This window comes from Diabrotica undecimpunctata, chromosome 4 (assembly GCF_040954645.1).
Source record: "Diabrotica undecimpunctata isolate CICGRU chromosome 4, icDiaUnde3, whole genome shotgun sequence".
In the NCBI taxonomy this organism is placed as follows: Eukaryota; Metazoa; Arthropoda; class Insecta; order Coleoptera; family Chrysomelidae; genus Diabrotica; species Diabrotica undecimpunctata.
This window is the reverse complement of record NC_092806.1, coordinates 101537767-101562122: the sequence shown is the minus strand read 5'-3', so window position 1 is coordinate 101562122 and position 24356 is coordinate 101537767. Positions and strand designations below refer to the sequence as shown.

General features: G+C 29.4%; 1 protein-coding gene across 1 annotated transcript in view; it reads right to left on the bottom strand.

Moving 5' to 3' along the window:
* The window catches only part of LOC140438850 (nose resistant to fluoxetine protein 6-like), a 151377-nt gene that overhangs the window by 14091 nt on the left and 112930 nt on the right, over nt 1-24356 (bottom strand). Inside the window, exon 7 of the mRNA XM_072528493.1 lies at nt 12526-12713. Coding sequence (XP_072384594.1) covers nt 12526-12713 — 188 coding nt within the window. The remainder of the gene's footprint in view (nt 1-12525; nt 12714-24356) is intronic.

Genomic DNA, 24356 nt, shown 5'->3' with positions numbered 1-24356 from the left:
TTCAGATATAAGAAAAATTTGATTTATTATTAAATTAATAATCAAATACAAAATATATTATTTCTATTTATCAATAGGTAAAATTCAATTTGTAGAATTCCTTTAACATTCTACAAATAATTATTAATAAAAATCAATTTAATAGTGGAATTATCAATTTTTTAAGTTTTGAAATTTACTTTGTAGATATTTTCAATATTTTTTTTAACTTTCAAATTGATTGAATTTTTTTTCATTAGTTAATTATAATTTTACAAATTCTGTTTGAACATTAATTTTGCATCATTATTATTTTAAAATATTAAAATAATAATGATGCGCGTTCATTTAGATCAGTAATTCTAGACGAATGCGCTAAATGTAATAAGTATAAAGATGCTTTTATTCAACTTGGTGAAACTGACTTCGATTGTAATGAAGTTTTTGAAACCTTAGTCACTTATATGGAACAGGACTGACGAGAACAATTCCAAAAAGAAAAGTAAACGATGTCAGATTTTTACTATTTAACCGGCAGTATAAGTTGCATGATGTGAACGAGCCTTAAAAAAAAACTACAAAATTTCGATGCTTCAAGCTTACCACCATGTCAAGATGAATTACACCAACATCTACTGCGAGCTCATTATATTTCAAATATTTGGACAAATGCTCATAAAAAAGTACCAACAGAATTGATTGTTAAAGAACATGGTTGGGAGTTTGAAGATGAAACATATAAATTCAAATGGTTTAGTGGACCTCAGATGCCAGAATCAGTTCGAGAAGTAGTAATTGAAAATGAAGCAGATAATGAATGTGATATTATCATATCCAAATGAATAAATAAACAAATATGTCATTTATTTAGATATGCTAAAAAAATTTAAATTTTTATTCTTATAGTTGTAAGTATTAAAATATTCACTTTGTTTACATATAATAATTAATTATTCTAATAAATTTACAGTTATCTCCTGAAGAAGTCACAAAATCGTGACGAAATATTGAGACTGATCAAATAGAGTTTATTTCCTGACCGATTGCTGATACTATAAATCAATATTTAAAACAGTACGGTCGAAAAATAATTTGAAAAAAAAAAATAATTTGAAAAAAAAAATTGTGAGGTTGCGGTTGAAAGGCCTAGTGATTAAAAGACTAATATATTGTAGACTCTTTTATTGAAAGTCCAGCTTTTGTAACTATTTAGTTTCTTTTTTAAGACAAAAACCATTACTTATAAACTACAACAATTCTAAAACACAGTACAACATTACTTTATTTGCGCATCATTAGGGTGTTTAACCATATATATATATATATATATATATATATATATATATATATATATATATATATATATATATATATATATATATATATATATATATATATATATGTAAAAGTAAACCTATGTTTATTTTAAGTGAAACAGCAGGGCTTAGTTATTTTTAGTTATTTAAAGTTTTAGGTTGTATGACTGTTTAAGTTTTATTGACATTGACATATTGTAAATTGTATGGTACAATTGTCAAATTACTTAATGGCGTAAGAAATAGCATTGTTATTGATTCTCTTTTTAGGTTTGTATATTTGTTAAGTTATTTTAGTTATGTTATTATTGTTAATAATTTATATTGTAGAATTTTAACGATAATAAACTCTTTTTAGACGAATTCAAACTGCTATCTCTTCACATGAATAAGGGTATGATATTACACTTATAAATCAAGAACTTAAGCTGATAAAAAAAAAATATAGTGATAACTATAAATTTCCAAGCCGTTATTTGGATAAAACGATATTTAAGAATGAATTTTACATCAATGAGAATTTGCATGGCTATAGAAGCAAACAGTAGTGATAGTAAGAAAAATGTATATAAATTTAAGTGGCTGCAGCCAACAGGGTCCCGTTTTTATTATGAAATCCCCTTTGAAAAACAACTTCAAATTGATCATTCTGAACTATTTCATCTGAAAAAAGTGAAGAATATATTAGCATCTATGAAAACAAGAGGATCCTTTAGAACATGTACTATAGCATTAGAAGACAATTTGAAGGAGATTTATTTTGATTCAGATGGTGATGTGGTTTATCAAAGTGAGTACTTACAACAGACCTTATTACCAGTGTATGAGAAGATAGAAACAGCTAAACAATTTCCATCATTTGCTGAGTTGCTCCAGAAATTTAATGACACAAATTTACCTAAAGTTGAAAAGAAAAATTTAAAAAAAATAAAAGATGATTTTGTACTTCGAAATTTTGATGGAAATAATGTTCCAATGAATTCATGGCTCAAGACCTTCGAATCAGAATGTTTGCGATGTGAGGTGGTTGCTGATGAAGACAAGATTTTGATTCTACGTTTGTTTCTTGATGGAATAGCAAAAGAATGGTTTGAATCAAAAATAATAACATTAGGCTTAGATAACAGTTTTGAGGTATGGAAAATTAATTTTTTAGATAGTTTTTGTGAAACAGGTTGGCATAATCATGGGCAAGCTTATTCTTTTAGGTATATAGGTGGTAGTATTGTTGATTATGCGTTTCGTAAAGAAAATTTATTGCTAAATATAAAGAATGATTTTCCCATTGATATACTAATTGATTTAATTGTAACAAATTTGCCAATTTATATACAAGATAATATTAATAGAGCTGACGTTACAACAATGGAAAAATTGGTAGGTGAATTACGAAAATTGGAAAGTTTAGTTATAAAAAAGAAGAATAAATTTGAGACAAAACCAAATTTTTATCAAAAATCTACTATAATACCAGAAGAACAGAAAACTACTTGTCAATATTGTGATAGAAAAGGATTCCCTGGGAGGTTTCATCCAGAGGCAATATGCCGTTTAAAGCAAAAAGATAAAAAGGTAACAAAAGAAAACAAATCAAATGATATTAAATATATTAATAATATTGCTATACAGGAGACATTAAATGAAACAGTAACTGAACAAAAAAACTAGATTTGCTGCCATTGATCAAATTAAAAGTATTCCTAAATAATAAAGAATTATGTGGAGTTTATGACCCAGGCTCAAATGTTACTCTTCTGAATTCGAAGGTGGCAAGAAAGTTAGTATTAGATATTCAAGAAGATAGGAATATGTTTAAAACGATAAATGGCAGAACAAATTTTACAGGAAAACTAATTGCAAAACTGAAAATTAATAAAATTGAGAAAAATATTAATCTTTTTGTAATTAATGATGAATATTTTGAGTACGATATTCTACTCGGATTAGATTCTATTTTAAATTTTCAAATGAAACAAGATTTTGATTTAGAGATTTATCAAAGATTATACGGAAAAATTGAAGAAAAAATCGAAAAATTTAATTATAATATTAATATTACAGAATACTCCATAAACTTTAATGAGGGAATTCCCACAGAACTTTTTGAAGCAAAATTACAACATTTATTGCCATATCAGAAAAATAAAATAGAAATATTACTAAATAAATATGACAATATTTTTGCAAAACATAAATTTGACATTGGGCAGGTTCAAAATAATGAAGCTCAAATTAAACTTTTAGAACATAAATTTGTTGCAAAAAGACCCTATAGATGCTCGATAGAAGACCAAAAAGAGATAGAATTTTAAATAGGACAATTATTAAAAGCAAATTTAATAGAAGAATCATCTTCACCTTTTGCAGCACCTGTTACATTGGCTTTCAAAAAAGATGAAGGATCTAAAACAAGATTGTGCATTGACTTTCGTGAGTTAAACAAATTAATTATTCCTGAACCCCAACCTTTTCCTTTAATTGACGAGATTTTGACCAAAACAAGGAATGCTAGGTTCTTTACTACTTTAGATATAAATTCTGCTTTTTGGTGTATTCCAGTTCGGATAAAAGATAAATACAAGACAGCCTTCGTTACCCAAAGTGGTCATTGGCAATGGAAATGCTTACCTTTTGGGCTTAAAACATCTCCCGCAATATTTCAAAGAATTTTAAGTAATATTATCAGGAAGCATAATTTAAATTCATTTTGTATAAACTACATAGATGACATTTTAATATTCTCATTATCATTTGAAGAACACTTAGACCATATAGAAAGACTTATGAAAGCAATTATTGAAGAGGGATTTAGGCTCAAACTTCTAAAATGTAATTTTGCAAGAGAAGAGGTTAAATATTTGGGACACATTGTGGGACACAATTCAGTTCGTCCGTTACATGATAATTTAATATCGATCAGAGATTTTCCAGCACCAGACACGAGAAAAAAAGTACGACAGTTTTTGGGAAAAGTAAATTTTTACCACAAATATATAAAAGATTCAGCTAGGTTATTAGAGCCACTACATAATTTACTTAGAAAAGATATCAAATTCCACTGGTCTTTAAGCTGCCAAACAGCTTTTGATAGGGCGAAGAATATCCTCTGTTCTGAACCTATACTAGCCATTTTTAACCCAAATGCTCCTATAACTATATATACAGATGCTAGTGTTCTAGGAATTGGTGCGGTTCTGAAACAAAAACAAAGAGATGGAGAAATGAAACCCGTAGCATACTTTTCAAAAAAATTGAACAAATATCAAAAAAATAAAAAGGCTATTTTTTTAGAATGCCTGGCAATTAAAGAAGCAATAAAATTTTGGCAATACTGGCTAATGGGAAAAAAATTTCTCGTTATTACTGATCATAAACCCCTTGAGGGAAGAGAACTTCGTACAAGACCAGATGAAGAATTAGGAGATATGACACATTTTCTTTCACAATTTGACTTCGACATTAAATATGAACCTGGAAAAGAAAATGTAGAAGCAGACTGCCTTTCTAGAAACCCAGTGTTGGAAAATATGAAAAATGCAGAAACATTCATAAGAACAGTAAACCTAGTCACATTAACTGAGATAAAACAAGACCAAAATAATAATCGACAAGTTATAGATACAATGAGAGGAACAATTTTGAACCAAGATATATTTTATAAATTAAGGAAGAATGAAAAAAGAATAATTTTATCCAAAGATTTTGGAAAAGAGTTAATAACAAAAGTTCACAAATTTTATGGTCATATTTGTGCTGGTAAAGTAACAAACAAAATTAGAAATTTTTACTACATTAAGAATATAGATTCACTAGCAAAGGATATCTGTCAAAAATGCGAGATCTGCTGTAAAAATAAAACAAGAATCGGTCCAAAATATGGTCTTCTGTCACAATTGGGTCCAGCAAAAGAACCTTTTCAGATAATGTCCTTAGATACAATAGGAGGATTTGGTGGCAATCGTTCGACAAAAAAATACCTCCACTTACTTGTAGATCACTTCACCAGATATGCGTTTGCAGTTACTTCTAAAAATCAGACCACAGATGATTTCATAAAATTAATCGCCAAAATTCAAGATAAACACCCCATAAAAACATTATTAACAGATCAGTATCCAGGAATTAATTCCAAAATATTTAGAAATCATATGAAACATTTAAATATTCAATTAATTTTTACAGCAGTAGACTGTCCATTCTCGAATGGATTAAATGAAAGACTTATTCAGACATTAGTTAACAGAATAAGATGCAAACAAAATGAAACTAGAATTCGAGCATGGACAAAAATAGCTGAAGAATGTATAGAGGAATACAATAAAACAGATCATTCTGTAACCGGATATAGCCCAGAATATTTGCTTTTTGGAAAAGCAGATCCGATTGTTCCCGAGGAACTGTGTGAGACAACAAATGTATCAAAAGATAAAGAAATAGCCTATAAAAATTCGGTACGACATCATGAATATAATAAAAAACTGTATGACAAAAATAGAAAATCCTATGAATTCAAAGAGGGAGATTGGGCATATGTAGAAAATAAATCAAAACTAAATAGAAAAAAACTTGACCAAGTAAGAGTAGGACCATTTCAAATAAAAAAACAAATTTCAAATACATTATATGAAGTAGATATTGGATACAAAAAGAATGATATGAATTATTTCCATATTTCAAAATTGATGCCTTGTGATAAACCATATACTTAGATGGTTTATCATACCTTTTTGGTAGGGGGATGTAAAAGTAAACCTATGTTTATTTTAAGTGAAACAGCAGGGCTTAGTTATTTTTAGTTATTTAAAGTTTTAGGTTGTATGACTGTTTAAGTTTTATTGACATTGACATATTGTAAATTGTATGGTACAATTGTCAAATTACTTAATGGCGTAAGAAATAGCATTGTTCTTGATTCTCTTTTTAGGTTTGTATATTTGTTAAGTTATTTTAGTTATGTTATTATTGTTAATAATTTATATTGTAGAATTTTAACGATAATAAACTCTTTTTAGACGAATTCAAACTGCTATCTCTTCACATGAATAAGGGTATGATATTACACTTATATATATATATATATATATATATATATATATATATATATATATATATATATATCTCCAAAAGTTTGGAATATTGGAATATTTCATCTTTTTATTGATTTTTATATATAAAATCTTATGAATAGTTAAACATTATTTTGTTTCAATTCTCAATAATACTAAATAAATCTCAAAACCAGATAAACGGCATGCGAAAAAATATTTATTTTTTGGAGTGAAAAACTTACAATGTAAAATTTACATTTAAAAATAAATTAGTATAGAAAACAATAATTTTTTATAAAACTAATAGGTAATAAGTATTTCCTTCATTAGCCTGTATGCAAGCCTGTAGGCGATTTGGCATGACGAATTGACAAACTGAAAAGCACGAATCTATCAAATGACACCAAACACCCCAATTCCATCTTAGAGAGTGGGACACACAACTACTTAAAAATCCTAAATGGAAACTCCCATTTTAATTGCATATGTATATATATATATATATATATAAATTATATTATATATATATATATATATATATATATATATATATATATTATATATAATATATATATATATATATATTATATATATATATATATATATATATATATATATATATATATATATATATATATAATCAACCTAAAAAAATATTGGTTGGTAGGTACAGAGTGCAACTTTGAAATTTTAAATGAGATCTCTCATTTTTTACTGCTGATTCCGATTTTACAAAACATTCTCAAATAACTCTATTGAATACCATGAAAATTAGTTTGAGGTACTTCTAATCTGTATGTGTTTTTCTGTGATTGCAGCTCCATCTATCAGGAATCGGATAAATCCGATAAAACTTATTTACTTTTTCACATAGAATACTGTAAATAAACAATACATACTGATACAATGTAAACAAACAATACATATTTTTACAATACTGACATATTGACATCCAACATGACTCCCAGGTCACATCTAGAGCGGGGAAGGAGGCAACTTTGAAAGGGACCGCGTTATGTAATAGCGGATTATGTGCCAAAATGTAGTTTTGAGAAAAATGGGTTTAAAGATTTTAAATTTGTTTTTCGAGCTATTTCTAAATTATAGTAATGACAAGTTTTATATTTTAAAAGAGTATTGCATATAAAAAAAAATGTTTTTTAAATTTTTTAAAAATAATTTATATTTTAAAAGTTATTCGATCAAATATCGCTTAATTCGTTAATGATTCTTTAAGATATATATGACTTAAGATCGAAATACCGGATTAAAGGACATATTTGGTGCTTAATCTGAAGTTTCAAAATAAAAAATACGTTTTATAATAACGTTTTATTAAATTCTCAGCCTTAATACATATAAAAAGTTATATCGTTTATAGAAAATACTATGATAGGACTTCAATATCCAAGTCTAATGATCCATTAATATCATCCTGAATGCCCCTTATTCCCTACGATATAGAAAGGGTTGATAAATACAAATACTTAGAATTAAAAGTGAAACTGGAACAAACCATGAAGTGGAAATATCCAGGAGTGGCTAGTATACCTGTTGAATACAAATTACGTGGTGTTCGTGTGTATTAAGGTATAAAAAATGTTTATCAAAAGCTTAAAATTTTTATTTTAAAGAAAATCTTTTCGGAATAGAATCATTCCATCATCAGTTTACTAAAAGAGACAGTAAAAATACCAATATTAAAAAACAAGTAAGTTAAAATTTAAATATATAGAAAGAACACGTTGGTTTTTTACTACTTACATAAAAAGTTTTTAAAAACATTGTATGACCACATAAAAACATTGGAAGGACATCAGTTTAAAAAAATCCTCATGGTATTTATAAAGGTAAATGCAATAGACTGTTAACTTGTTGATTAATGAAAACTGAAAATGGGAGCATCTTACATGACCCCCTGTAGCTGGTGAGGTTTTATCGACTTACATTACCTCTGATCTGTGCTGGAGTCTAGGGCTAACTGATAGAAAGATGGTATGAAAAATCAGTTAGTACCCGTCAATGTCAAGTGTAATGATGTAGTAGGAGCAAAAGTCATTGTGCTTAAGTTTGTGAATAGGCCGTTTTTAGTGAAGAATTGTGTTTTGTGTGTAGTAGGATCAATAGCAATTTTTGGTATTTTAAAAAAGGTGGGAGAATGTAAAACAATGAGTGACTGCGATGTAAAATAAATTTGGTATACCAGGGTAAGGCAAAATTTAAGTTAGGTAGTTGAAATTAATAAATCATTTTAGGCGATAATAAGAATGTTATTACCTAATTGTTTCCTTGTATGAAGTAAGTATAGATAAAAGTTGGTTTGGAATTTATGGAAGATGAATCGAGAAAAAAGAAATAAAACAAAAAGAAAAAAAAGAAAATAGGAGATGAATGTAAAGATGTAAGCTGGGGATACTGAAACTGATTGTGATAAGAAATTGATAGATGTAAAGTGAGTATTTATAAGAAAACCTGTGTGATTAGTTAAGATAGTAGTTATTGGAGAGGATGGGAAATTGGATATTGGAAAAGGGGGATGTTAGTGTATTAATGGTGACAAGAATAGAGTTAAGTATATAATCCGCCATACTTAACTCTATTCTTGTCACCATTATTACACTAACATCCCCCTTTTCCAATATCCAATTTCCCATCCTCTCCAATAACTACCAACTTAACTAATCACACAGGTTTTCTTATAAATACTCACTTCACATCTATCAGTCTCTTATCACAATCAGTTTTAGTATCCCCAGCTTACATCTTTACATTCATCTTCTATTTCCTTTTCTTTCTTTTTCTTTTATTTCTTTTTCCTCGATTCATCGTCCATAAATTTCAAACCAACTTTTATCTATACTTACTTCACACAAGGAAACAATTAGGTAATAACATTCTTTATATCGCCTTTAAAATGATTTATTAATTTTAACTACCTAACTTAAATTTTGCCTTACCCTGGTATACCAAATTTATTTTACATCGCAGTCACTCATTGTTTTACATTCTTCCACCTTTTTTAAAATACCAAAAATTGCTATTGATCCTACTACACACAAAACACAATTCTTCACTAAAAACGGCCTATTCACAAAAGCACAATGACTTTTACTCCTACTCATCGAGTTAGAATCTATGGAGAGGGCATCACGTGACTAAAAACGACCTCACTTCGGCCATATTGTTTTGCCACCTTTGACAGATCGTATATGTTTATTTACGTTTGTCGTTTTTCGAATATTTTTAGTTTTATAATACTTTTATAGCAACTGTAATAATATATTGTGATAGTGCATAATAATGGTTTCTTGTTTTCAACGTAGTTGCAATGGCAGAAGCAATGTTAATAAAAAATCTTCAGAAATAACGTTCTACAGGTTAGTATACTAATATGTAAACAAAGTAATGGCCCGTACTTCAGAGAATAAATTCATAGTATTTGACTGTATTAATTTATCTTGTATGTATAATATATCGTGTTTTTAGTGTTTACCGCGGGATAAATAAATCATAGTTTATTAAAAATGTATTGCACTTTTTTAGATTATGATTAAATCTTCTGAATAACTAGTCATATTTTTATAGTAGTTTTAATATTATTGAGTCCGGCCATGATCCCACCGCCATATTGATATCACAGTTAGCCACTCCTACCTACGCCGTTTTTAGTACATACGTTAATATGCTAATAGCTTCTCCATAGATTCTAACTCGATGCTCCTACTACATCATTACACTTGACATTGATGGGTACTAACTGATTTTTCATACCATCTTTCTATCAGTTAGCCCTAGACTCCCTACAGAGGTAATATTAGTCGATAAAACCTCACCAGCTACAGGGGGTCATGTAAGATGCCCCCATTTTCAGATTTTATTAATCAACAAGTTAACAGTCTATTGAATTTACCTTTATAAATACCATGAGGATTGTTTTTTAATACTGATGTCCTTCCAATGTTTTTATGTGGACATACAATGTTTTTAACAACTTTTTATGTAAGTAGTAAAAAACCAACGTGTTCTTTCGATATTATTTAAATTTTAACTTACTTTTTTTTTAATATTGGTATTTTTTCTCTCTCTTTTAGTAAACTGATGATGGAATGACTCTATTCCAAAAAGATCTTCTTTAGAATAAAAATTTTAAGCTTTTAATAAGCATTTTTTATACCTTAATACACACGAACACCACGTGCTTTAAATACTTAGAAACCTGAATTTCAGGCAATAATGACCAAACTTCAGACAATAAAGACCTTAGATTAGAACTGAGAGTAAGAACACTAAGATGCTACGTGTTTTCGATACTGCAATATGGACTTGAAAGCTAGACACAAGCAAGAATACATAAATAAGCTACAGTTTTTTGAAATTTGGTGTTATAGGAGGATGTTTAGAATAGCATGGACACAGAAGAAAACGAATACGGAAGTATTGCGAGAAATGGGCAAAGAATACGAAATAATAAACACAAAAAAAATAAGAAAGTTACAATAACTGGGACACGTAATAACGGGACAGCGATGTGAACTTCTAAGACACAGGGAAAGATAAGAGGAGGAAGAAGGAGAGTGTCCTGGTTGAAGAATTTAAGGGACTGATTCAAATGTACCTAGTTCTATAGAACTCTTTAGAGCAGCAGTAGATAAAGTAAAGATAGTGATGATTATATTCAACCTCCGATTAGGAGACGACACTAGCAGTAGAAGAAAATGTATTAAATGGACGCACTGTATAAATGTTAATTATATAATACGTACCTCCGTCTCTGGTGATAAATTTTCATTCTTTTTTAAGGAAAAAGAAACTGCAGTATTTTCTATAGCTGCTACACATTAGTTTGTAACTTCTAGAACTTATTCATTATTCTTAGTATACTTAATTTTTTTATGCACGTGTAACCTGGCAAAAAATGACAACACTATTATCGCTAGTTGGTTGACGACTGATGCGCAATGCCCAATGATCCAATAAGTGCTTGAACTTTGTTTTAAAATAACGAATTATCCGACAAACCATGTCGCGTAATTCGATCTCTTGAAAGCTAGACAATAAATATGTTGTGTATTGTAATAAAGAATTAACCGACTGTTTGTGGCGCTTGATTCGTTATTATACATAGAAGGTAAGGATTTTTGTTTTGACAATGGATTATGTACTAATATTGGCGCTTGATTTGATATTCCAATTTTTGTTGTAAGAGTTTTTAATTCTGTAAAATCAGCTTGGCTTTTAATTCGATATCATAAATCTTAATGTGAGATTTTTCTTAATAAAATAACCAATGTCGCTTCATACAGGTTCTTAAGAATTGCTTTATTATGTACTTAAAAAAAAACATATTTTTATACATAGATTTGCACCCTATCTGCTAGATGGGCCTATTATCTCGATTTTGAATTTTTGGCGCTTAATCCGTTATTACATAACGTGGTTCAAATATTATATGGGAACTACTACTTTAATTGCAATAATTGTATTCCTAATAAAAAAATAAGTGTCGTTTTCTTTAAAATTGTTGATAGATAGCGTTATAATCGGAAAAATCAGTTTACTGTAACATCTTAGGAACATTATCTCAAGAAATATACCGTCAAAGGCAAGCCAAAAAACACGTGTTTAATATTTTTCAAACATCTATCGAAACACCAGACACGACCCTGCAAGTTAGGGCAGAGTGTAACTTTAATATATTAAAATAGGAACCCCTATTATATATTGTAGATTCTGATTCGACTAAACATTTAGTTTGCAGATTCCTAATTTGTAAATCTTTATTCGCGATTACAGCTCCATCTAGCGCGAATCGAAAAAAAATCAGATAAAACTGATCTACTTTTTCACCTAGAATCCGATAAATAGACAACTAGACTGACATTATTCAGACCATAATCAAGTAAAAATTGAAATCTGTTAGTTAAATGAAGTACGTAAAATATAATTTATTGCTATAACTATTATACGTGATAGCTAAAGATTGGATGGAAGTAGACAAAGTAAAAATTATACAATTATCTCTTTTCAAAGTTACCTTCAAGCTGAGCGAATTCAAAGGCACGTACAGTACTAAACTTGACACGGTTATAATACAATTAAAAAAAAATATTTAAACCTTATATAAATCAAACATGTCTTATGGCTAGTTCGCAAATATTTGTCAAAATAATATACATATTTACCTAACAGGCATCGCTGCATCAAAGTTCTTGCTCCAAGCAACATAGAAGCTACTTAATATAGATGTAACGTAAATTAATATCCAGTTAATATAACCTGCGTTTGGATATTTCCACAACGGTAATAGAATTATTGGAGAAAAATAGTAAAATACCGTATCGTCTGTTAAGTACCATGTTTGTGTAATACACTAAAAAATTTAACATATGATTTTTTTAAATATAAATATGTGTACATTTATTATTGACTAATTAAATATGTAACAGACAAATATACAATATAATACAGATAGATCTAGAATTAAAATTTAAAGTAGTGTCATATTTCTGATTTTTTCCTTCAGATGACACTGATGTCTGACATTGATGTGATACCTATATAATATTGAAATTGTCACAGTTAATGATTTGTGCTTATTATTATATTTATACCGCTTAAGGCTTATCCTCGAAAATCCTAACGGTAAAATTCAGTGCGATATCTATTTCAAAAATATCTTTCTTTACAAAAACGAAATCTATCCACGAAGAATAGTCTAAACGTCATCTTGTACTAAAGTTGGGCTTTTTACCTACTTACAACCGGACAACCACCCCTTGTAGTGAAAAGTCTTGGGTCTATACAATAAAGCGAGCGGGAGGTCTTCTATTCAGTGCGGTTATGGTGTCATTAGAATAATAGGAGTATACCAGAGTAATATTATTTATTAAATAATTAATTCACAACTTAGCAAAGGTACATACAGGTATGTATAACAAGCTATTTTGAGGTCACAGTATTGCCGAATTCGTTTTTTATGTCTTATATTTTCTTTTGTTTTTTTTGTTACTTTTTTACTGACAAATTGGCTTTTAACGTAGAATTACAGTTTAATGATAAATATTCTGAAATGGAAAATGTTGAGATGTGGCGAATAAAAACATTCATGAAATTAAAATGAAAGGAAAACAAAAAGAGAAATCAAACGATTTCTACTTAGCGAAACCGAATTCAAATCTTAACCACTGTGTTTCCTAAAATTTGCGAAACAAACAGCTGGAAAAATTAAATACCGTCATTCTGTAAAATGAAAGGATTTACGTCTATTAATAGTGCGATTTATAAAATTAGTACTTGAAGCCCAAATCGCGGGAGGAATATGTGCATCAGTTTTCAAATATTTATTATTTACTATATAATTTCTAAATTGACCCACTTTCACTTCTTTAGGTAATAATGTATCTGTTTTGACAACTAAATAAGTAATTAGACAAAATAATGAGTATTATTTTGAAATTATTCCGGGCCTAGTTGAACGGTCAAGCTTATTCTAGCGGAATAAGTAGGAAGTGCCAAAACTAAATCATCTACATATCTTTTAATAAAAGGAATGAAAAAAGTGCAACTGTTGATACAATCACTGATAACATCATCCATTACATAGCTACTTAGAATGGGTGAAAGACTAGATCCCATAATTTAAACAACTTACTTACTTACTTAATCAGTAGACCCATTTGTACCTTTCGGTGTTGGGCCGTTTAAAATACAATTCATTACATTACACTATTTGACGGTCTTCTGAGGTGTCCTAGCTCTTAACGAACTTTCTCCATTCCTTCCTATTGGATGCCATCTGTGTTGCTTCCTGCCAAGTCTTACCCTTACTCTGTAGTATCTGCGAGATGTCACTGTTCCATTCTTTAATGGGTCTTCCTCTTCTGTTCTTCCCTATTGGTTTGGCGTCCCACACTCTTTTAACTTGTCTATTATTGTCCATCCGGGTTAGATGTCCGAACCATGCCAGTTTTTTCTCTTTGATTGTCTCGAGTATCGGTTTGATTTTGAGTCTTTCTCTTATTTCTTCATTTCTGATTCTATCAGTTCTTTTTACTCCTATCGTTCTTCTGAGGTATTTCATCTCTGCTGCCTGAATTCTGCTCTGATGTCTTTTGTTTAATATCCAATTTTCTGCTCCATATGTCACTGTAGGTCTATATATTGTTTTGTATATTGTCATCTTGGTCTTTGTTGATATTTCTTTGTTATTAAGGAATCCTCTATTTAGTGCTTGGAATAGTTTTCCTGTGTTTTCCATTCTGTTGTTAAGGTCATCCTCGATGTCTCCTTTGTTGTTGATTACTGTTCCTAAGTATTTGTATGAATTTGTCTGTATTATTTTTTGTTGGTCTATCATTACTTCTATTTGATCTTCCGTCCCTTGTTTCCTTGATATTTTCATTATTTGAGTCTTCTCTTTGTTTACGTTTAGGTTGTATTTGCTTGCTTCTAGGTTCCATTTCTCTAAGTTGTATTTCAGTTTTTCTGCAGTTTCCGCAATTAATACTATGTCGTCTGCAAATATACACATCTCAGCATTTATCATTTGCATTCTGTTCCAACCGATGCAGTATTTCTTGAATGTTTTCTTACATTCTTTCACTATCTCATCTATAACATTTATGAATAGTAGTGGGCTGAGACTTCCCCCTTGTCTAACTCCTTGGGTTGTTTCGAATGGTTCTGACTGTATATTTAACATTCTTACTGTATTTGTTGTTTTCATGTATATACTCTTTGTTGCTTCTATCAGTTCTTCACTTACTTGTTTCTTCTTTAGACTTTCCCATATATCTTTTCTTTTGACTGAGTCGAATGCTTTTTCCATGTCTATAAAACTCAGATGTATTTCTTTATTTTTCTTTAAGGCTTTTTCTATTACTTGTTGCATGGTGAATATATGGTCTTGTGTGTTGTGTCCTTTCCTGAATCCACTTTGTACATCCTCTAATTTATGTTCTATTTCTTTTCTAATTTTCCTTTCTATTATGGTTTCGTATACTTTTGCTGCTACACATAGTAGTGATATACCTCTATAGTTCCTACAGTCTCTTGTGTTTCCTTTCTTGTATATAGGTATAATTACTGCATTTGTCCATTCTCTGGGTATTACTTTTCTCTTCCATATTAGGTTATATATGTATAACAATTTTTCTTTTGCTTTTACTCCTATATATTTCATCATTTCTGGTGCTACTTCATCGCTTCCTGGTGCTTTTCCAATCTTTATGTTTCTTATTGCTTCTTCCAGTTCTTCTTTTTCTATAGTTTCTGTATTTTCCGTGTTTTTCATGGATACTCTCCTGTTGTGGCTTTCCTTCTCCATTGTATTCGCTTGATTTCCATTCAGTATCAGCTGAAAATGTTCCCTCCATCTTTCCATTATTGTCTTATCGTCGTTTATTATTGTTCCTTCCTTGTTCATTATTTGTTTCAGTTTCGTTTCTTTGTTGCTTCTTAGGTTTTTCAGTGTTCTGTAAAATAATTTTACGTTTTCTGTGCTGTTTTCTTCCATTTTTTCCCCGAATTTTTCCCAACTTTTCTTTTTCTCTTTCTTAACTATCTCTTTAACTTTTGTTCTTTGTCTCTTATAATTTTCATATTTTTGTTGTGTTTTGTCTTGGATGTATTCTTTCCATAATTTCTTCTTTTCTTTTATTTCTCTTTTCACTTCATCGATCCACCAAGATGTTCGTTTTCCTCTGTTGTTATTTCTTGTGGTTCCACATATTGATTTAACAAAAGGTCAGAAATTCAAAATCTAAGCAAAATTTATAATTGTATTATTTTTATGTAGTTTATATATGAAACCAGTAAACTATCACATTTTGATTTAATTTTCCATGTATTTGTTACATTTTTTCAGGCACCTATCAATGATGAATAAATCTTCTTCTTTTTTGTTACTAAACAAAAAAGAATTTTTATACAAAATTTTATTTTTGGCAATATAATTGTCAAAAATAAAAATTTTAAGTTGGTATTTATGACATTGAGGCTTAATTGTAATTGTCACTATTCAAATTTATTTATAAATTCAATTGTTTTTATGTTAAGAAACTTTTTCAAAATTATATTAAATTTTCAGAGAAGCATTTATTAGATTATAGCATTTTTGTATTAATATTTTTTGAAATACGTTAGCAGCATTTTTATATACTAAATATTTGTAAGGTACGTAGAAATTACATACAAATTAAAAAAGAGTGATCAAAATCCATTGTACAATGTTTGTGCAAATTTTTTAACAAAAAATACAAATACCATTCTTTAACATGGAGTCAATAAGGTTCCTTAATTATTATAATCAAATTAGTTGTGAATTAACAAAAAACATGGCTAACTTTGGCCCAAATTAACCTAGGCCAAATTTTTTTATTTGAAAATTCGGGTGAAAATACTAGCTTTTCGAATGTAAAAAAAGATTTTTTCTTAGGGACAATGTTTTTAAAGTTATTCTAAATGTTTATAAACTACATAATATCAAAAATTTGACATCAGGATTTTTGACTATAATAAATTATTCTTTTATTTTTTTAAGGCATATTGATAGTATAAGTCTTTTGCTTTCATTTGTCACCCACAGAATTACCCTATCTTTATTATTTTCCATCTCTGTTGTTATTGTAAAAAAAAGGTCTCTGAGATAAACAAATACAATAACTTTTAAACTAATTAATATATCCTTCCCAAATTTTGAGGGTTTGTTAAGTACCCCAATACCCAACTTTGGGTGGAACTCTAAAGTTTAAAGTTTAAGTTTACTAAAAGTTTTTAACAAATTTCAATTGTCACTTATTTTGCAGTTTGCGAAGCAACAAATTGATCAACTTTCAAAAATCGGCATTTTGTAGCTTTGTCAATATTCTAAAAAATAAAATTTTGTAATTTTATGTCAATTATTTAGCTTTCTAATGGAGTACAAAAAATAGAAAAAATCGCGTTTTTTGCATTAAATTGTTAATCATTAAAAAACGGCTCCGAACTTGAGGCAGAAAACAGACAGGTTTTCTTCTTATAGGTCTACAATAACTAAAAAAGTTGTCAGCTACCTGGATTATTGAGTGTCACGAGAAAATCCTTATTGCCCTGCACTAATATGACTAGACAAGCAAGTGACGAAACAAACTTCATATATATTATGTAAACTTTACTAACAAAAACGTTTAAAATAAATATTCCAATAAGTATAAATAATCAAATTCCATATTCAAATACTGCAAAATATTTGGGTATTGTCCAATAAATATAAATAATCAAATTCCATATTCAAATACTGCAAAATATTTGGGTATTACTCTTTAATAAGCCCTAATAATGTTATTCAACATTATTTATGAGAGAGTGTATATTTCTTACCTACCTGTCGGCCAGAATCCAGAAGCTATCGACAAAGACAGCCTGTACTGACCGAGAGAGAGTAACATTTAGCAGAACTTTGAGATTTTTTCTTTATGTTAAAAATAAAAACAGATTCGGAAAGTGGGTCAAATTCTGTAGTGCTTTATTTCAAAAAAAAAATTTTTACGTTTATTTTAACCAAAAATATTTGGAAAAAAAAAATTGTTTAAACAATTTATTAATTTACAACCAAATAGTGCACTAGAACTTTTTAAGACCTTTCATATAAAAAAAGAATCATCTCAATATCTGCCATAGTTTTTGCGTTATTTGATATAAACTTTTACATTGGAATTTAGCTATGCCCAGAATCGCGAGGAACGGCCTTAAAACATTTACTATGTAAACTGATAAGGACTTTTAATTTTTAAAACCCATTCGTAAATTTTTGATTTAATTTACTACTACGTAATATAATACTATATTAATATAATGCCGCACCGAGCTTTCCATATCCTCTCTAATATCGTCTTCAGGGCTCTCTAAATCTTATGTCTTTAAAACCACGAACTGCTACATTGATCATTATGCATTTATACTCTCAATGGTGACGTGGTTTGGATAGAGGTTAACGTGGAAGTTGGCGCGAACATTTCTGATGATGAGATTTTGATTGAAAGGTGGAGCGGACGATATTTTCTTTATACAATGTCTTAATGTTAAAGGTAACAGGATGCCGTTATTACGTTCATTGAGATAATTTGAGCTTTTACTAACTTCTCAGATAATTCTTGGACCCTCAGACTTCTCAGATAATTCTTGGTTTATAGAAGCCGATGGGGTTATGGTTCTGGCTTCATTTTTTACGATTATCATGAGATCAATAACACTTATTTCCATTGACTGATACTATGAAGTTTCTATTGCTAGAGCCAAATTTTCCAAATCTATGATATGAAATTTCGATTTTGAATTTTTGCAACAAATATAAGGAATTTTAAACAAGTCTTAAAACGCCGAATTAAATGTTTGCATTACAAATGATCCGAAACCTACAAGAACCTTTTCACAAAACTACATAAACTCAGCTACAAATTTTATTTAATGCTGTCTTCGTAGAAGCAGTTTTAGTGACGTAAGATTGTTTGTAAAGTGAAATTCAGCGTTTTTGATGTTCTTATATTTTGAAGATTGGGCTTTAACAATGAAAATTCCACAGCGACCAATCAGTGGAAGTGATAAATTTTATTGATTTCATTAGAATCATAAAAAATGACAAAAATCGCGCAATATTTTGATATTTATTTATTACCTTTATAGAAACTGATATTATTTTAGGCTAGATTAAGATATAAAAAATTAATATGAAAGTTGCACTCTTCACCTTTAAAACCCATTCTAATTATTTCTGATACACTCCAATAGCCACAGACAAAAATGCCACTGTACCTATATAAATTATGCGAACAAGCTAACTTTTTCTGAGAATGTTAATTTTAGAAACAATACTTCAAGCGACCGACGATTTTGCATGTCAGTTGCGCGCAAGAAATCAATTTTAAATAAAATTTGTATCAACTCGATGATGACTATTACAATTTTTTTTTAATTTTTAGATCCTAATGTCCAATGCAGGCTTCGTGGAGACGAGAGGCTAATTCGCCAAAGTGATGCCGACGTTGCCAAATGGTGATGTGTTGGTCTATGTGTTGATCTCCTGTCAGTCACAACCACGAGGCAATGTGAAATGTGAAGGTATGTGATTTAATTTGAAAAAAAAAACAGACTTTGAAAACTGAAAATGAGAAATCGAAATTGCAAACAATTGCTAACATTTTAAAAAGTAAATGTAATAGTACCACTGTAGAAATACTTTATTTTGATTGTAATAGAAGTTAATCAAATATGTTCAAATATTTAACTGAATAATTAAATATTCATATATTTATTCTTTATAGGTTATGTCCCAAAAAATACAACAAAGATCTAGATTACAAAAGTGTCAAAGATAAGAGTCGTAAGATAGCAATTCATATACAAGTACAATTAAAGAAATTATAAAAAACAACACAATTCTTGTAGAATGGCAAAAACATCATTATGGTCATACCAAAGAATTTCTTTAGTCATAAAGGTAAAAAAATTGTCTTTCTTTTTTTTTACTTATAAAATTCTCTCCGAGTGTATTAAACATTTATTTCTGGTCGTTTTAGAATTCTAGAAACTAAAAAGACATATTGATTCACAAATCAGATTTTTTCCATAAAAAAGAAGAGAGTGCAAGTAAACTCCAGTCTTATGAGATCTACTAAACAAGAACTCAGCGATATTAAAGAAAATTTATAACATTCCAATGAAGAATCATTTTTTATATTTAAATCTATATAGCCATCACGACATGAGTATATATTTAAATATATATATATATATATATATATATATATATATATATATATATATATATACATTTTCTAAAATGTGGAATTTTTATTTTGTTGCAACTTGCAAATTAAAATTTCTTAAATAGAATTGTTGTGTAGTTTTTATGTACGAATGTTGTAATTTAATATACTAATTATATTTTGCAACAGTTGCTTTAAAATAATAAAAAAATGTACAATTAATTCTAGAGTCAAAAAAACGTTAGGAAAATATTGACCTTTTCCTTATAATAACAAATAATAACAACGTAACCACAGACCACTAATAACTGATCTGTGATCGTAACCGTCAATATAAAAATTTTACAAGTGAAGTTTTATTTTAAATAAAGTATGTATTCCTTGCTATTAACTAATCAAATACTCAAAGTATTTATTTCTTTTAAAAAATAACTACAAAAATATTTCATTCTTTTTTTAATAACATGGAAGGCTTTATTCAAAACAATGAAGACTTTATTCAAAACAAATCATTGTTTTGAATAAAGTCTTCATAAAAAATTTTCATTTTGATGGTTAAGATGTGTTTCCCGAAAGAGGATTATTCATCATCATCATTTTGGCTTTACAACCCTGTGTGGGTCCTAGCCTCCCCAAGAATTTTTCTCCAGTCGTCCCTATCCATCGCCTTCCTCCGCCAAGCACGTATTTCCATATTTCTCATGTCTTCATCGATGTTATCTAGGAATCTTGTTCTGGGTCTTCCTCTTCTTCTTTGACCAATAGGTCTATCAAGGAGCGTTTTTCTAGCTGGGTCGATTTGCTCCATCCGCATTACATGGCCTACCCACCTCAGACGTCCTATCTTTATGTGTTTTACGATATCTGGTTCCTGGTATATATGGAAAGAGGATTATTACGCCCCCATTATTTAAAAATCGCGCTAAAATCTAAGTAAAGAAAATCTGGCACCGTCGGCATCGCTTGGGTTAATTAGCTTCTTATTTCGTGGAGGCCTTTACACTGACGTATTATCGTTTGCACTTTAAAAAGTCTGTAACTTTTAAAAAGTAAATTGTGCATACGAAAGCAGCATTATACAACATTTAAACAAATTTTAATTATTGTCGATAGAACACTCTGACCAAAAGATATCGAATTTTTACCGTCGAGTTAATACAATTTTTATTTTAAATTGATTTTGCTTGAGTAAATGACACTCAAAATCGCTGGACGATTTAAGCGTTATTTGCGAGAGAACGATGCGTTCCACACAAAAAGTGCTAATTGACATTTTTATTTTAAATTATCACAGCTACATTTTTTATTTAAAATATTTGTTTCTACGACATACAGATTCTTAATAAGTAGATGTTTTAGTTTTTTCCCACTTAAGATAGAGCGTTTTAGGGTGAAACTGGGGGGTAAAAGTAGTAAACTTTTTTGCATCTTTTGTAACCCTCTGATCAAAATATAACGAAGTTTTACAGTTGATTTATTACAAATTTAATTTAAAAAATTTTCAGGCGCCTAACTGACACTTAGAATCACCGTTTACTTCAATCGTTGTTTCCGATAGAACGGTTCGTTCTACAGAAAAAGTATTGTTTAAAATTAACTTAGCTACATATTTTGTTTAAAACATTTTTTTTCTCCGGCGTAAAGGTTCATGGTAAATTGACTTGAATTTGGCTTTCCGCCCCACCTTCTAGGTGCAGCGTTTTAAATGTAAGCCTGTAGTAGCATTGGAAATTTTTTTTTTTCATTTTTTGGCTTCCCAAAATTGATATTTTTAGCAAAATTTAGCTTGTTCGTATAATTTTTACAGGTCAAATTTCTTACGACTAGAATATATACGTTATTTTTAATAAAATTAACACTGACCTTATAATTAATTCCACATTATTCTGAAGCTATTTTATTTTATCTAATTTAACTTAAACCTTCTGCCGGTAACGTGAATTCGTGTAACATAGTTGGTAACGCCGGTCTACGACACAGACTCTTTTAATAATAAATAACTTAGGTTGTGATTTTTTGTTAATATTTTGATGTGACTAAATATTTAATATAACTATATTTAAATAACAATATAGTAAGAAATGATCAATGTTTATTTATTTTCGATAAAAAAATGCACAATAAAAAATTGGCTTCTTTTAGGTACTAACATAATTGACAAACAATTTACAAAAAAAGTCAGGTTTTTAAATACAAAATATTAACAAACAGACAAGGGTTGAAATGCCACAAAAAAAAATAAAATTATTTAACAGATGTCCAACATAAACTGAAACTATTGTCCGTTTGCTTCCACATTTTCTTCTAAATTGCATACAACGCATAGTCCGGTAAAAATTTTTCAAACTCATATATTTGCCACACTGCATATAAAGAAACCGAGTTTTGCAGTTTTTCTTACTACTGCAAAACGTACATTTTCCAAACACATTATTCTCGATAGGTTGATTTCTTGTCTGCATGCCATAAATTTCCACAAACTTCATACGAATTGTCATTGGAATATTTTGTTCTAGGGCTCGTCTGCGAATATGTTCGTCCGTCAATAAGTTGGGGCACATTTTAGGTTTATTCTTTCATAACGGTCCTATAACAGTGAAAGATGTTCACGTTGTAGTAATCGCACGAGCTGAACGCTTTTGAAATATTTATCCATGGTAACGTTCCTTTCCGTTCCCCACATCGGTTTACAGAGATGAGGTACAAGTATGAGATGAGGTATTTGACGTATCAACAAAATATTTTCCTGCTGGCTGTCTACCAACATATACTTCCATCTTGGACGTATAATACATCTTAGCGTCTGCTAAAGCATATACTTGTATTCCGTAACGATTTGGTTTATTAGGTACGTAAACGCTGAATAAACATTTGCCGCGAAAGGCTTCTTTTAAAGGCTAACTTTTCATCTATCGTAGTATATGCTAAACGATTGAAATGCTTTGGTAGATTATAATTAAAAGCTTTAAAAATCTTACGTAACGAGGCTAACCTGTCAAATTCTTGCCTTCTAGTACTTTTGTCATCGAACCGAATGTGTCTTAAAATGGACTGGAACCTCTTTAGCGACATTGTAAGGCGATAAATCTATATTGACATATATGATAAATCTAAAATAATAAATAAAGACAGGAAAGATTTATTTTTCACGTTGAGAACGCCTATGAATAGCTGTTCTGACGAGCTTTATTAAAGTGAAATACGTATAAACAGATACATAGATGCTTTGTACGTGAAATCAAATCTTGACTGTCTTTTTCATTTTATTCGGATCTACTCTGTATGAGTATAAAAAACCAATTCGCTTAGGATTTCTGATTAGTTGAGGAGACATGTCGTGGAATGCAAATTTTAGATTCTCCATGTCTCTATTAACATCTTTATCGACGTCTGCTATGCCTTGCAATTTTTAGAAGGCTCAGATTAAGGCATAAATCTAAATTGTGTTTCGAAACTATTTTACGGATTTATTATCAGATGTCGCTATTGCGTCCGTTTCGAAGCCATTTTATTGTTGCTTCTTAAAGACAGAAAAGATTTATTTTTCACGTTGAGAACGCCTATGAATAGCTGTTCTGATGAGCTTTATTAAAGCGAAATACGTATAAACAGCAAACAGCTTTATACGTGAAATCAAATCAAGCTACTAACTATTTCTGCATTCGTTCGTCAAACCAATCAACACCCCATATACATATTGTAGTCTACAATGGCTTGAAGACAGCGGATATTTCTCGTTCTCCAGTTTTTGGTGTTAAGTCAAAACAAAACCAGTTTTTGCATGATTATGCATATTGCTAAATACGGTCAGAGATTTTGAGCAACAATCCTTTCACTTACTTATATTAATATCATTACAGATAACTCCATCAATTTCACCCATTTTCATTTTTGTGTCATCTACTAAATGTTACTTTGGAAAACATTTTTGTGTTTGTTTTACTATTTCACAACCAAAATGACCTAGTCCTGTTAACTTATTTCTAAGAGAAAGTGTGGTAAAAAAATTGTTAAAGTACAAGCAGTGTTCAATTTTGTTTTAAACTTTAATTAAATTCGGTATAAGTTTTTCCCCTAGAATATTTTCGTTGGTCCTCTTCTCTTCTGTGATATACGTCAAAATTGATGATTTTTGAATTGATGATCTGTTTCATCAGATGCTATTGCCTAAATTTTTATACCCCTTTTTATGGGTTTCATTGGATGTACTATTTTAAAGTATCCTTTCTATAAAGGCAGCATATCAATTGAAATATTTGTACTCGGAGAAA